Source organism: Eucyclogobius newberryi, unplaced genomic scaffold (genome assembly GCF_026437365.1).
Source record: "Eucyclogobius newberryi isolate DKJ021-1_F unplaced genomic scaffold, fEucNew1.0.hap1 SCAF_17, whole genome shotgun sequence".
Lineage (NCBI taxonomy): Eukaryota > Metazoa > Chordata > Actinopteri > Gobiiformes > Gobiidae > Eucyclogobius > Eucyclogobius newberryi.
Window position 1 is genome coordinate 24,133,505 of NW_027315801.1, and position 16,388 is coordinate 24,149,892.

Below are 16,388 nucleotides of genomic sequence, written 5' to 3' on the forward strand. Positions count from 1 at the left end.
AAGGCAGAAACTGTTCATGTATTTACAAAGCATTTATTATTTAAAAGTTTATTGTAAAACGTTTATTTGATCAATCTAAATTAAGATCAATAATTCTATTTGAACAATACTTTTAATAACACCTAAAAAGACCCTTGGGCCGAGGCTTAGCCTGTGGGGTAGAAACAAAGGGACCGTAACCTAATATATATAATTTACAGTGGTGTACCACAAACCAAAGCAGGAAACACCACCAGGAGAGACTCCACCACAAGGGGAGACTCCACCACCAGGAGAGAATCCACCACCAGGAGAGAATCCACCACCAGGAGAGAATCCACCACCAGGAGAGAATCCACCACCAGGAGAATCCACCACCAGGAGAATCCACCACCAGGAGAATCCACCACCAGGAGAATCCACCACCAGGAGAGACTCCACCACCAGGAGAATCCACCACCAGGAGAATCCACCACCAGGAGAGACTCCACCACCAGGAGAGAATCTACCACCAGGAGAGAATCCACCACCAGGAGAATCCACCACCAGGAGAGACTCCACCACCAGGAGAATCCACCACCAGGGGAGACTCCACCACCAGGAGAGAATCCACCACCAGGAGAGACTCCACCACCAGGAGAGAATCCACCACCAGGAGAGACTCCACCACCAGGAGAGACTCCACCACCAGGAGAATCCACCACCAGGAGAGACTCCACCACCAGGAGAGACTCCACCACCAGGAGAATCCACCACCAGGAGAATCCACCACCAGGAGAGAATTTACCACCAGGAGAGAATCTACCACCAGGAGAGAATCCACCACCAGGAGAGAATGAGAGACTCCACCACCAGGAGAATCCACCACCAGGAGAATCCACCACCAGGAGAGACAATCCACCACCAGGAGAATCCACCACCAGGAGAGAATCCACCACCAGGAGAGACTCCACCACCAGGAGAATCCACCACCAGGAGAGACTCCACCACCAGGAGAATCCACCACCAGGAGAGACTCCACCACCAGGAGAATCCAACACCAAGAGAGAATCCACCACCAGGATAATCCACCACCAGGAGAGAATCCACCACCAGGAGAATCCACCACCAGGAGAGAATGAGAGAATCCACCACCAGGAGAGAATCCACCACCAGGAGAGAATCCACCACCAGGAGAGAATCCACCACCAGGAGAGTATCCACCACCAGGAGAGACTCCACCACCAGGAGAATCCAACACCAAGAGAGAATCCACCACCAGGAGAATCCACCACCAGGAGAATCCACCACCAGGAGAGACTCCACCACCAGGATAATCCACCACCAGGAGAGAATCCACCACCAGGAGAATCCACCACCAGGAGAGAATGAGAGAATCCACCACCAGGAGAGAATCCACCACCAGGAGAATCCACCACCAGGAGAGAATCCACCACCAGGAGAGAATCCACCACCAGGAGAGTATCCACCACCAGGAGAGACTCCACCACCAGGAGAATCCAACACCAAGAGAGAATCCACCACCAGGAGAATCCACCACCAGGAGAATCCACCACCAGGAGAGACTCCACCACCAGGATAATCCACCACCAGGAGAGAATCCACCACCAGGAGAATCCACCACCAGGAGAGAATGAGAGAATCCACCACCAGGAGAGAATCCACCACCAGGAGAATCCACCACCAGGAGAGAATCCACCACCAGGAGAGAATCCACCACCAGGAGAGTATCCACCACCAGGAGAGACTCCACCACCAGGAGAATCCAACACCAAGAGAGAATCCACCACCAGGAGAATCCACCACCAGGAGAATCCACCACCAGGAGAGACTCCACCACCAGGATAATCCACCACCAGGAGAGAATCCACCACCAGGAGAATCCACCACCAGGAGAGAATGAGAGAATCCACCACCAGGAGAGAATCCACCACCAGGAGAATCCACCACCAGGAGAGAATCCACCACCAGGGTGTCAGACCAGGAAGTTCAGTCCAGGATATGTATTATAATACATAATTTGAGTTCAAAACAATTAAACAAATAATGTATGAAAGGGGCTTATTTGGATTATAACCCAAGTCCATTCAAAGTTCGAGTTATAATGAGCTCCTTTGAGTTCAGGGACACAAGGTAAAATGGTTAGCAGGTGGATGAGCAGCAAAAGAACCCCAAGCCCCAAGCAGCAGCAGAGTCTAGACTGGAGATGTTCAGAGGCAGCAAAACACAGACAGGGCAACAGACAGCTGGAGGCACACTAACGTCAGCCTGCGCTGGTATGGGCAAAACGGCAGCTTCTGCACAAAGAAAGCAGGAGGAATAAAAGAAGTTAGAATATTACGGCTCGTGCAGCACGGACATACTTACACTTCAGGGCGTGACTTGGAGCTCGATGAGGGAGAGGCCAGAGCGAGCAGCTGAAGCCGGAGCCTATAGAACACACAGAAGCCTGAGCACAAGGCGAATGATCGCGAATGTTCAAACACGGGCCACTTACCACTTCCAGCAACATGTGTTTCCCCAGAGACTGTCCGTGCTGACAGATATGTTGGAAACAGATATAGATGTGAGGCCAGGTGAGGCCTCTTACCTGCCGTGACGCGCCAGTGGGCGGGCACAAAGCGAGAGGCCAATGGGAAAGTGCCAGAGGCTAGTTTATGAACGGTGATTGGCCATGAGAAGCCGGGCTCTCATATGACAAGGACGGCCCACAATGCAACGTTGCCAAACCTGTAAGGACTCTAAAGGACTATACATATATATATATATATATATATATATATATATATATATATATATATATATATATACACATATATATATATATATATATATATATATATATATATATACACACATATATATATATATATAATATAATATATATATATAATATATATATATATACATATATACATATACATATATATATATATATATATATATATATATATACATATACATATACATATACATATATATATATATATAGTATAATAATATTTCTATAACTAATCAATAAATAAAGCTATTTTTAATTGGTTGGATAAAACAAAACGCTTTGTGTTTGTCATATTTTCTCTCAGTTTCAGATCCAAACTCAGATGATTTTGGAGTTTGATCATCTTTGGTCACATTCGGTTCTGAGCTCTGTGACTGCTTTGTGTCCATACATTGTATTTTTTCCTCCTGTTGTGTCTCTTCTTTTTAGGCGTTTGGGGCTCTGGTTCTGCTGTTGGTTCCTGGGTTTTAGCAAACGCCGGAAGAGGAAATATGTGAGTTTTTAAAACAGTTGCAGAGTAGTAATAGATTTGCCCTCAAAAGTCTTGAAGTGGGATCTTCTGCCTTAGTAGCAATGTGCTTTGATGTCCTTGTTTTGGGTCTCACTGAAGGTCCACTCACCTCCACTGGCTCAGAGATGGATTTTTTTCTCAGTTGCTGGAGATAATTGAACACAAGTCTTAAAATTGAACTGTCAACTTCTCCAAAAGTTATTTCAAATTCAGGTTTGTCACCCAGCAGCTCAAAACCAAAGTATTCTTGTGCATTTATACCCTTTCTTTTAGGTTTTCCTGTTTTTTGTGGCTCAGAAGTTGGTGTTGGTTGGCCCCTGATTTCCCTGCAGAGGACCACCCTGCTCTATGGTCCTGCCCAATGAGGAGGAATGGTTCAAAGGTCTGTGGATCAGGTCCTTACCTGGCCTTGTAGGATTACGCCTGGTTTGCTTCGTGTTGGATGGATTAACAAACTTGCCTTTGACCTTGGCTATTTCTGACTTACTGAAGTCGCTCTGTTTTTCTGACACCTTGTCAGATTTAAACTCCACGTTGGAGTTACGGCCTTCAACCTCCTTACGCCTATTTGTTTGAGAATTACATCTATTGCCAAGCTACATTTACATCCCTCTGGTCAGGTTTGTGGGGAGGCCGCCTGGTAGAGTGAGTTATTTCAGCCAGAATCTAATTTCTTTTCTCTACTTTCCACAGACATAATCCCATTTCAGGTAGAGAGCCACTTTAGGAGACTGAAAAGTAGCCACAGAAAAAAAGGGCACACGCTCTAATATTCCGTAGGACCGACCGCCTTTAACTTTGACCACAGCACACATTTGCAGTGGCATAGTTTCAGTGAACTCCTGCAATATTAAAATTTTCATTTCCGTCCAGTTTTGCATTATTTTTCACCAGTTGATCTTGTGTTGATGATGTGAGAGTGACCTCTGCACAAAGCCTTCTCCAGCTCAAACACTCTCACCGGGGTTCAGATCTGTAGTACATTAGTTTCTGCTTCTCCTTAGATGTTTTCTCTGCCAATGATTTGACCCTTCTCAAACACACTGACATCTTTTCCATGACCACGGGATTTGTCTTTCCACGTGGTTGTTTCAGAAATGAGAAGCCACTCACGGGAAATTTTGGTGTTGCAACGCAAGTAGATACAGAAGTAGGAGAACAGATAACTTATAGAAAGCTTTAAAAAAAAAAACACCCTATAAGGAATAGAAAAAAAATTAAAAATAAGATAACATAAGACAAATAATAATAATTAAAGCCGCAAGCGGCAATGATCGGCCCTCGCCACGCCGCCGCCACGCCGCAAGAGGAGGGGGCGCTAACGCGCCCCAATTGTCCTTTTATTACACCTACTGCTGAATCTGTGACACTGTCACATCTTCTCCCCTTTGTTTTACCATCAAAAAGCAATTTTATTTTGAATTCTTGGCAAAATGTACGGCTTTGCCGCACAGACACCGTGACTCTTTGAATAAAAATGTGGATAACTTTTGATGGTCCACCCCTGAAGATGAATCTCACCAAATTTCAGGTTAATAGGGCTGACGCCCTGGGAGGAGTTTGTGAAAGTATAAAGTGTAAACATGTTTTTCCAATGGCAATTTCCCCATTGGAATAACATGGGAGGTTTTGGTCATCGCTACGGCAACGCCATAACAATTATGACATGGGTCTCATTGACTTTTTTGATGGGGATGCTAAAATTGAGTTGTGTGTCAAATTTCATATAATTTCGCAAAACTAAACATTTAACCTCCATATAAAATCTGTAGGGGGCGCTGTGGCGCCAAATTAATTTATTTCACTTCAAGTAGGTTTAGGGCAAAGAGTTTAACATCTGATTCTAATTTGACGCAATTCGGACTTTATCTGCGCAAACGGCAGAAATGTTAAATTTGGGAGATTTCTGAAATTCTAGCTAAAGTTTACGGCTTCGCCGCTCAGAGACCGTGACAGGTATCAATGTAATTTGAATAAATTTTGATGTCCCACTCCTCAGTAGCATTTTCACCAAATTTCAGCTTTTTAGGGCCAACGCCCTGGGAGGAGTTCGTAAAAGTACGACGTTTGGAAAAACTCTCATTTGGTTGGGCGAACGGCGTTGCCGTAATAATATTTTTTACTTCTCTTGTCACCATCTACCTCTGCGCCAAATTTCATGATTCTACGATCAGATTTTTTTGGGGTCATTTCCTATCTCTCAATGCATTTTTGGTACATTTGGGGGCGCTGACGCGCCAATTTTTTATTTTAGAAAAGGGAAATAGCCAGAATGTAGAGAGGCACGATTTTTAGAGGTGTGCAAATTTTTGTGACTTTTCGTCAATGTTCACTGGGTGAAAAATAGGGGGGTTGGTCCCGAGAAGAAGAAGAAAGAAAGAATAATATTCCGATGCGAAAACAATGTTTCCCATTTTTCAAATACCATAAACTATACATTTTCGGAAAGCGCTCGCGCTTTCCTACCTCATGGTGTGGGTCACTGACGGGTACTTTCGTTAATTTTGAGTGGGCTCCGCCCACTTTGTGTTTTTGGCCCTCTATACAGTAATAATGTTCAATTTTTGCATTACATGCTTATATGCACGGAACATGCAAGAGATGGGGAACGTATTCGTGAGCTACTTAGCGCAAATGAGTGCTTTATGTGGGGATGACGACCACGGTCGTCATCCCAATGTAAAGTGCTCGTTTAGTGCGCACTTTTGCACGGGCTTCGCCCGTTTACAATGGTAATGTTCCATTTTCCTACTACTAATTAGTATGCACGGGGCGTGCATGAGTGGAGGAGTGTTTGGAAGTGGGCGAGCGCTTCGCGCTCGATTTCGTGCGCACTATGTGCGCACTTTTGCAGCCGTGCTTCGCACGGCCTTACGGGACTAATAGGCCTCTCGCCAGCTTGTGGCGCTCGGGCCTAATAATATAATCATATCAATAATGCCTTACACTTGAAATACATTTTACAAGTTTGTCAAGCCTCTCAAAGTGCCATACTGTAGTCATTATTCATTCACTTCACACTCGGTGGTGGTAAACTTCTATTGTAGCCACAGCTGCCCTGGAGCAGACTGATAGAAGCGAGGCTAACAATCTGTGCCACTGGCCCCTCCGATCACCACCATCACACACACAGACCTGAACACAACGTCCGAGGTCCATGGTCCGTTAAGTTTTGCATAGATGACTGATATTATCACATATTAGTTCATCATTCATTTTTTCTGATGATAATAAACAGAAAAATGTCAAAGTCACAACATTTAAAGCGTTTAAAGAAGACGAAGACAAAGATTGAAATATAGTTTACCATTTAAGACCAAGGTTTGAATGGCTTTAAACAGGTTTACAAACCGTTAGCCTCGGTCATTAGTCACATGTCTCCCTGTTTTTACCTTCACTTAAGTAAAGTTTTCTATAAATAAACCAATGGCCTTGTGCGTATACATATAAGTTAAAATACCAAGATTACACAGAATTACACAGATATATACTGTCTTTACTGTTGGAGGGTTTTGTTAAGTGATTCGCTTTTGGATGAAATTGCTGTTGAGGGTTGCAATTTGAACTCTTTATAATTATTTTTAAATATATCATTTCATACTTTTTTGCACTTGTATTTTGTGACTCGTACATATGAACAAAGTGTCAAAATGTTCTTTTGCAGCAATTGTGGCCTTTCATTTTCCACTTTCCATTTGGATTAAACCTCTGTTGACACAGCGCTCGGGATTGTGTCGTCAGACCTTTTCAGTCGGGCTAATGTTGAACCAATGGAGATTTTAAGACACTGAATACTAAATGTCGAATTCATATAAAAGTGTGATTTTATATAATGTTTTTGTATTTACCCAGCAACTTCGGGTTCCACGGCTCTTTTGTCAACTTTTTTGAACATTGTTGCTACACATGGTTCAATTTTGGTGTTATTATAAGCGCAACTATTAGCAAGATTACACGGATTCCTTGGTTCCTCCGTATACATGAATAAAACCACTTCTAAAGGTTCATTTTAAAACTCTGCATTATCTGGAGCGTGTTGACAGGTGAATAACGAATCTGGCTCAACCCCATGTTTTGCAGGATATCATAACTTAGTAATATGAGTTGCCATCTGTCAGTATTAGCATTTTGAAGTTACACGGAGAAGAGTGTGAGCCAGTGAGAGTGTGTGTACAGCAGCGCCACATGTGATAACATTCCCCCATTTCTCTTGCTGGAAATATTTACGCTACATCCTCATCTGAGCGTGCAGTTCAAACAGACAGGTTGCCGTGTTTCCAGACGCACTCCGGCTCCCAGGGGGCCTTCACCTATCAAACAAAGCATTGTATGTAGGCTTCACCCCTCCCTCTTATTCTACGTGTGTTTATACCTAGAGCTGATATCCACTTTCCAGCGTTCATGTGTTGCTCCCAGGTATTTATTTTTAGCCCTGAATAAAAGAGTTTGAGGAGTTTGGTGAGATGTAAATAGTTGTGATCAGGCGCAGGTGTCTGGGGCCCGCACAGCACCGCTCAGATGATGTTTAAATATAACATGGAATGGACTTGGACATGGTTTAAGGTCAGTTTAGAGCAGGAGAAAAGAGAGAGAGAGATTATAATTTAATGTAAAACAGACTGTGACTAAAACACGCCATTTTCAGAATAAATGCACAATAAAGTACTTTTCGAGCTGTATATTCTTGACAGAGATCCTGCTTCAGATCTGGTCCATTGAGACATTGACGGGTTGGTCACTCAATACATTTCTTCATGTGGACAGTAATAGTAATCCAATATGTCTTCTATTTATTAATTACACTGATTTAATATTTGGGAATGTATTCATTTTATTATTTATTATAAAATAGAAGTTGATATGACCATAACAATTACCAATATTGATGAAATGCACATATTCTCAATGTGGTATTTTTCTGTGGTGTGGTAATTTTAAATGGTAAAAAAAAAAAAAAAAATAGACAGTATAGACTTCACCAAGAGAATGTACTTTCTTTTAGCCTTACTGGCCATTTGCCTTCCACAATTTCTTGAAAATAGCTGATAATGGTGAGTGGGAAAGTCACGGGACCTGCCGGCAACAAGGCAGCAGGAACAGGGGGATGGGAACCACTCGTTTTGGGGAGAAATCTGGAACCCATAAACTTGGGCAGCGTTTCTGTCGAAGAACGTCACAGCGTCTCGCATCTGGTTGGCCCTTTGTCGCGCCTTTGTCTCCGCCTTCCTTCTTTGATGGGACCAATGGCTTCCAGTCCGCTCTTCCTGTTGACTTAAGCTCAGCTGTGCACAGAAGTCCTCCAAACCAATCATGGCAGCACATGGGCGGGTAGTGAGGAAGTTCCGTAGTTCCCCTCCCTTTTAAAAAGTCAGATTCTAGTTTGTTGTCTCACATGCAGCTGGGCGAGTGGGGCTGGAGCGCGGTCTGGTGTGCAGATGCTGAAACAGTTCCACGTGTGGTTGAAGAAAGCTGCCACAACGAGCCAGAATCCCCTTCGCATGGGATATGATTTATCGCTGACACTTGGACAACCTTAAAGAAGACAACGGTTACAAGAGAGCACAAGTTCTGCGAGGAAAGGAAGAGAAGGAGAAGGAAAAATTTAGCTGAAACTGACGGGTGCTGAGAAGGAACATTAAGCATGCGAGAAGAGGTCAAGTGCATCGACGACCACTCGGAAGGTCAGGTGGTCTCGAGGGCAGAGATCAAGCCGAGGCAACCTTCTAACACCTGTCCGGTCGTCGTGGCAACACCAGGACTCAACGAGCGCAAGCGGATCACGGGAAGCCAAGATCATGTGACAGCCATGGCGGTATCTGGTGAGTGCAAGCCAGGGCAAGACACTGTTCAGATTTACACCCCCGGCGGACCCAAACGGATCAAGCGAAGTCCTCAGCATCGCTCGCCCTCCTCTGGACCGTCGCTCTCTCCCGTCCCCGGTCCTAGCCCCGGAGGTTTGGGATCCCTGGAGGACTCCCACACTCAAAGGGTCATCGCCAACATCCGCGAACGGCAACGGACCCAATCGTTGAACGAAGCCTTCGCCTCCCTGCGCAAAATCATCCCCACGCTGCCGTCCGACAAACTGAGCAAGATCCAGACCCTGAAGCTGGCATCGCGCTACATTGACTTTTTGTATCAAGTTCTCCAAAATGACGAGATGGACAGCAAGTTGACAGGGTGCAACTACCTCGCGCACGAAAGACTTAGCTACGCCTTTTCGGTGTGGCGGATGGAAGGTGCTTGGTCGTCTATGTCAGCTGGGAACTAAAGGTGCCCAATTTTCCGAGCCATGCTGACCGAAAAATGTGATTTGGCAGGTCAACGTTTGTAACTATCAAAACTTTTAACGCAGAAGATGTATATGTAAAAGACAGTGAAATCTAACCTTTTCCATCCTAATAGAGAACGTCGTAACCATATATTTCGATGGTACATACTGACATTACTTGATCACCATATAAGAAATCCAGATATGCACATTTTCAAAACAGAAACTTGGAAGAACCAAGCAAGACCGATCCTCTGGCAATTCCCTCATTGTTCCAACTCTTTTTTTCCAAGACGCTTTATGGATCCCCGACCACCTCTGAACTCCAAAGACTGTGGAAAAAGCATCCGTGGGCAGCAAACTTCACTCTCTTCTCCCATTTTTTTTTTTCTCGAACTGAACCAAGCCCCTTTGTTTCTTGCAGAGCCAAAAAAACTCTCCTCTGCCGAATTCTTTCCTCTCGTTCTGGCCCGAATCTGCTTGCCTTGCACGAAACGGCGATACAGCTCTGTACTCCGGCGCGCTGACGAGGAGGCGTAATGAAAACAAACGGTTACGAAAAGCCATGAATCACCGGAGTCACCATCAAAGAGGAGGCCGACGTGGCTCCCTGCTGCGCTCCCATAAACCACTGGGAGTGATGGAGGAGGTGAGAGGCGATTTATACACACACGGAAGAGCATGTGAATATTGGTGTGGGCCGGGGACGTGTTCTCGTACGGCTCAAAACGTCCAGGATCCCGAGTGATTCTTGTGCTGCAGCGAAATTGGTCTGTTGCACAACTTGGGGAGTTTTTATTAGTTTGTTGCATTCTTGGTTGAACTTGAGGAATGAAGCTGCATTAGTGTTCCAAAACTCATGCTAAGTTCAAATGCAAGTAATGTTATTGATCCCCATGGCGAAACTCGGAGCACTACTAACATTCTCCAGGTAATTTCTGGTAATTTCCCGAAACCCGGGAATTCTACACCCAGGTTTATGTTTTGTGGTTGTTCTTGCACAGTGATAAACATAATTTAACCTTGTTACAGCCAAAGACTGAGAGGGGCCCAGGGAATTGGACCTGGGAGGCCCCTGATCCGAGTGAACTTGAGGCATATATCTAAAAAAAAAACATGCATATTCAAAGTATATTCATTTGTTCCCTCAACTTATGACTTATGAATGCTTTATGTTTTTTATGTAGAGAACGACGACAAAAATCAGGCCAAACTTTGCGTTTTCAAGGAAAAAACATGGCATCCTTATTTTGTCACGTTTATCTTCAAAACACATGCTTTAGGATTGTTTAAAAAACGAATGTCCTCGTGCCACTGACACATCCATACATGTTTAGCAAAATCGTATTCATGCTATGGATGAAGTGCTGCTGTAAAACACAAGTACTTACAAGATCCCACCTGTTCACATGGTGGAACATAGCACCATCTGTTTGGACTTTTTCTATCCTTTTCCTAAAACAATTAAAGCGCAGGCGGCACACTACTTTAAAAAGATAAAAAAAAAAGTTAAATCTATCACTGATATAGAAATTAAACATGTACAAAACCATTTTTAGTGAGAGCAAAATCCAAAAGTGTTGAATGTTTAAAAAACAATCAAATCCTTAAAAGCGTGTCTGACTTTGAATCAATCCTAATCATTTACTCAAGAAACAAAAACACATAAACGCAGAAAGTCATGATTCTCCAGTGCCGCAGGACGATTTACATATTATTGTTCAAAAATACAAGTGAACTTATGGCCATTTACTGGACGCACAGTAGATTGACAGTTACCACAATTCTGGTCAAATAAAAAGTGCAGGGAAAGTGTGCAGCACCTGCCAGGTTCAGCCTTGACTTTTTGAGGTCCAGAGCGGTGGCAGCTGGCACAGGATCTGCTTCAAATCCATGGCGACCACTTTCCCTCCGCTGAAACTGAGCAGGAAACACTACAACCTATCATTAGAGTCGTGAGGAGGCGCAGCATGTTTCCAGTGTGTATGAAAGCCATCCTCTACACGGCTTCAGTAAACACAATCTTCTGTATCGGAACACCAACCGCCGACAAGCACCACACATGACATTTAGAGACTTTTTATTTGGCTGGGAATAAAAGAGAACATGCCTTTAGAATGGAATACGCCAAGGGAAGGGCAAATTTAGCAGCAAGAAGGTGGAGAATAACAGATCTGGAATGTACAGTTTGAATGATGAATTTAAAGCTTTTTATTTATTTATATTTATTCTGATGTTTTAATCACACAAAATAACATATGTAAAATTGTATTAAATTGTATTGTATTCTTTTACATCTTCATAGCAGAACTGATAATATAACACTGATTTAAAAAAAAAAAAAAAATCTCCTTTCTCTTCATTTTGATTACCGTATTTTCCGGACTATAAGTGGCACCTTTTTTCATAGTTCTGGCCGGGGTGTGACTTATACTTATATTTATACTTGTATACTTATACTCTATTATGCATTTTTTGGCTGGTGCGACTTATCGTCCGGAAACCACGGTAATTTTATTTTGGAAACTGTCAGGCATTTACAGCTATATTGGTTGTGTTTTAACATTTTAAATTATTTTTTTTAATCATTTTTTGTCAGTCACGCAAGAGATTTACTTTATTTAAATACAGTGGGCGTAAAAAACTAAAAAAATAAGCAGGAACAGAACGCTTGTGGGACAAGTTTACAGTACATCAGATGCAAGTTATCTTTATTCTGAAATTGATGAGTGAAGAAATACATGAAACTAAAATGTGATCAATTGATTGCGCCCTAAAATAGAAACAGATTACATTTATTCTCGTAATTTTTTTCTGGCTTTTGACACTAGAACTTACACTCTTCTCTTACACTGAAGTTTTCTGAAGTGTTGAATAGTCAGATAAGTTTGATAACTCAACAGAACTGAGTTATGGTGCAGAATATGTCCAGTGCTGGCATTACACTCTGATTACCTGATTGTGTCTTCAAAGTACGGAAGCCTAATTTGACTAATTCAGAAATTGGCAAATTACTTGGGGCCTTTGTACTTTGGATGTCTGTTTGCAATTATCTGTGTTTTACGCTCCATAATGGTAACACTGGAAAATGTGAAATGTTCCTTGTCAAGTGTCCCAGGCATGACCTCGTGCATGTTGAGAGATACTGAACACGCTCCAAACACTCAGACATTACACTCGTGCGTGTCATCGCTGTGAGCCCAGTCTACGAACTTAGCACTCTCTAACGCTTTTCTTCTGCCTTTTGTCTTTCCAGATGCTGAAGTTACTGCGTCCTCACAAACAAACGTGCTTCGATTCTTCTGCTGTAATGGACCGCTGCAAATGGAACTATTTATGGACTTCAAAGACCTCTGACAAATAGTTGCCCGCATGTGGAAAGACGACATGTTTGGCCCAAAACACGGCCAAACCGACATCCTGCGAGAAAATACCACGTTTTGTGGAAGACTTTCATATAAAGTTTCTTTATCACCGACGCTGACACGTTGTGTGGACTGGACTGGCCATAACTGTGGCATTGCATTCATATCACATATCAAATAAATAAATAACCTATTTTATGTAACAGTATTTGAACGTTTTCCTTGTGCTGTGTATTCTGTTCTCTTAAGGCATAAGAAATATTATCAAATCTAAATGTCAATCATGAGTGGCATGAATGTATTTATAAATCACAGACATAAAAGTTGGATGTTGCAGGATGGAGTCTGCATGAGCCGCACCAAAAGATGTTTCTCGATATGTACAAAGTGAACATTAGAAAAAATATGTTTCTTCAAAACAAATACTTTAGAATTACCCACAGAAATTATAGGCAATTATAATTAAATAAAATACCAAATTATCTGTCAGCAATTACTCAGAGTTGCCCTTGAATGAGAGGTCTGTCTCAGTGGGGGCTTACATGGTTAGACAACGGTTAATAAATAATGCCACTCTTACAAAACAGATTATTATTGTTGTAGCTAAGCCGACAATACTTGATAAGTAAAATATCGGTCTTGAATATGATTGTTGTATATTTGTGATATTCTCGCTGCTACGCAACACGCTGTGACCAAGAGCTTTTGTGTTCAATTATCAAACTGTCCTGGAATTTTGATTGTGGATCAGGGGAAGATTCAAAGCAGCCACACCCTCTTGGTCTTGTCCAACTGACTTTGGCATTTGGAAAGAGAACATGTGTCCACATGGGAAATGATGACGTATCGTAGAACAACAGAACACTATGATGGATAAGTTTGTACATACAACAGTTACTTCAATACATGTGCTTTTATCTGGTGAAAAGTCCTCAAAATGTCACCTACAAAATGAAATAAAATCCAATGAATGAATGATTTTAATTAGGATGAATTTGTTGTCATTTCTTCCTCTTTACACTGAGAGATTCCTGCACCACAGGATCAACATTATAAACTCATCTCATCCAAACACGGGCCAGGAGAAGCTGATTGCTAATTTATTGTTTGGAAAGTTACTGTGTACATTTCAAAGGTAATTCTACCAAATATAATACAATAACACAGACATCGTAGTGAAAATTGTTTTTAATAAGAGGAGACCAACAGTAAAAAATAGACAATCTCTATACAAAGTAGGAAAAGTCAAGATTACATGTAAAGAACAGTATGAAACAAAGATTCCAACGTCATGTTTAGACAGAGTTAAGTCCAGTTAGTTGCCAATACACAGTACTGAATGCATCAAGGCACACATTGTGTATTTTGGTCTTTGAGTTTCTATTTACAGTGTATTACTAACAAGGAAATGACATCAGTAATAAAAAGGAATTAAGAGTTGAGGCTGTACTGGCCCCTAAGCGTTTTAAGACAAAAAAAAACTGCAACTATAAATATAATACAGGAGGTCATTAACCAAGAAAAGGCGAACACTTGCATGTTTGTTGTATACTGCGCTCACAGATGTACGTTTACTTCATTTAAGGCTTAACACTCATGACTGTATCTTAAATGATTTAGATTGAAGGCCTAATGTAAATGTAATGTAGATTTCACTGTGTTGAGACGTTCCTGTTGTTATGTAAGACTGTGCAGCATGTGTTTAGTTCAGAGCACTCTAATTAAGCTTAAGGTTAAGTGTTATTAAGGCATTTGGTGAGGGTGGTAAACAATTCTGGATACTGCTACGGCTAAAAGTATTTCATTGAAATAGCATTTTCCCGATTCCAGTTTCCAAACCGTGCTTTTGTTGTCGTGGTTAAGGATGCGTAAGACGACTACCATTTCTTATTTCATGCAACGACTTCAGAAATACAATGCCACTTTTAGCATTTACTGAACAGTCTAGATTAGGCCTACAGCGACTGAGGAAGTTAAACACTTTCAAGGAGCAAGACATTGACATAATATGTGATTAAAAATAAGTTGCCTTTAGTTTGGATAGCAAAAGAGTAAAAGAAAGAATTATCATACAGTAAATCCACAGGTTCTGACGCAGAAGGCAGGGTGCATGCTGGTCCCTCTGCTTACAGTCGTGTGCCGTTTTGCAGGCTGTTTCTAAGGCAATTGTCTTTAAGTAAGTGCATGTAATTATTGCAGCTACATTTCGATGGTCCTCGGACGTGGCCACAGTGGAATGAACGCTCCTTTAGTCTCAGAACAAACAGTAATATACTGTACACGGGCGTCAATACTAGTGGTAAAGAAGGTCATTGTGTAGGTACAGTATGTGCTTTTAAGACACTGGCAGCAGGTAAGCTCTGCTCCGCTGCTCGCAAATCTTGCCTACTTTTTCCAGAGTAGCTTTATGAGAAATACAAGTCAAGTATTTCGGTCAGCATGTGTCCTAAGAACCAGATATAAGGCATGATCAAAGGGAGAAAACAGCCATAGAAATCTTCAAGAAACCATTAAATATGCTATACAAAGAGGAGGTTCCCCCCGGAGCTTTGGGTCTGCTGATGGTTCACATTATGGACTGAACAGTGCAAACAACAAGGACCTGAGCCCTTCCTCCGTGTTTTCTGTCTTCATCTCTCCTCTCGTCTTCTCATAGTGGTTATGCTGCTTGTAATGTCATCGAATCGACAGAGCAATGTCCGCTCTGCTTCTTATTCACAAAGTCCATTCTTCATCAAAGTGTTGCGGGAAAAAAAAACATGGAATTATTGACAGTTCATAAAGTTCTTCTGGAACCGCATGTTGGTCCTATCGTTAAGGCGTGTTATGGTGATAAAAGTCTGTACCCACCCCCCCCCAAAAAAAAAGGTTGTGCCATACCACGGTCCAATGTCAGTAAGGACAGATGTGTATTGCTCTTTGGTGAGGTTTTGTAAGGTTTCCCAGCAGACGCCTCACTGCTGGTTCCAACTAAAGGTTTATTAGCATCGAGGTGCTACTCTACACATATGCCCGCAGTTAGCAGAAGGCATGTGTTCAAAAAAGGCAGGTGGTGGGGCTCAATATGGCGCCCCCTGTGGTCTTAACAGCGCAGAAAAAAACAAAACATGTTTCCTACATAGACTCGCTGTCATCTTCCATTGGCTCATCGGAAAGGCTGTGCAAAAAGAGAAACAAGGGTGAGCTAAAGAGGCAAAGAGAAGGTCGTTTTGGAGGTTTTGACATATACTTACGTCTTATTGGACAGCACCCCCACGGACAGGGAGGCTAAGGCGTTGACCGCGTCCGTCTCTTCGCAGTCTCTTCTCTGGGCGCACAGGTACGACAGAGACACCGACCCACTGGAGGCCTTCAAGCTCTGCCAGTACTGACCTAAAATCCAGATGAACAAACCATACATCAATGGAGTCATGATGGTCGTCAGTCCGAACACGGGAGTGAATTATGTGCTTGAATTGAGTATTTTCCGGGCTATAAATC

The 16,388-nt window shown here is 42.5% G+C and overlaps 2 protein-coding genes across 2 annotated transcripts in view; one reads left to right on the plus strand and one right to left on the minus strand.

Moving 5' to 3' along the window:
• The first annotated feature begins 8,488 nt into the window (after positions 1-8,488).
• Positions 8,489-13,540, plus strand: LOC140363168 (uncharacterized). The gene is made up of 2 exons (XM_072449543.1): positions 8,489-10,192; positions 12,800-13,540. Exon 1 carries the CDS (start codon positions 8,914-8,916, stop codon positions 9,541-9,543), a length of 630 nt encoding a protein of 209 aa, XP_072305644.1. The 5' UTR covers positions 8,489-8,913; the 3' UTR covers positions 9,544-10,192; positions 12,800-13,540.
• A 541-nt stretch (positions 13,541-14,081) lies between these two features.
• hdac7a (histone deacetylase 7a) overlaps positions 14,082-16,388 on the minus strand; it is a 71,857-nt gene continuing 69,550 nt past the window's right edge. Inside the window, exons 25-26 of the mRNA XM_072449544.1 lie at positions 16,142-16,280; positions 14,082-16,065 (exon numbers count right to left, since the gene is read on the minus strand). Coding sequence (XP_072305645.1) covers positions 16,023-16,065; positions 16,142-16,280 — 182 coding nt within the window. The 3' untranslated portion in view covers positions 14,082-16,022. The remainder of the gene's footprint in view (positions 16,066-16,141; positions 16,281-16,388) is intronic.

Coding starts and splice junctions, on each gene's coding strand:
- LOC140363168 (XM_072449543.1), top strand. CDS start 8,914: ATGCGAGAAGAGGTCAAGTGCATCGACGACCACTCGGAAGGTCAGGTG.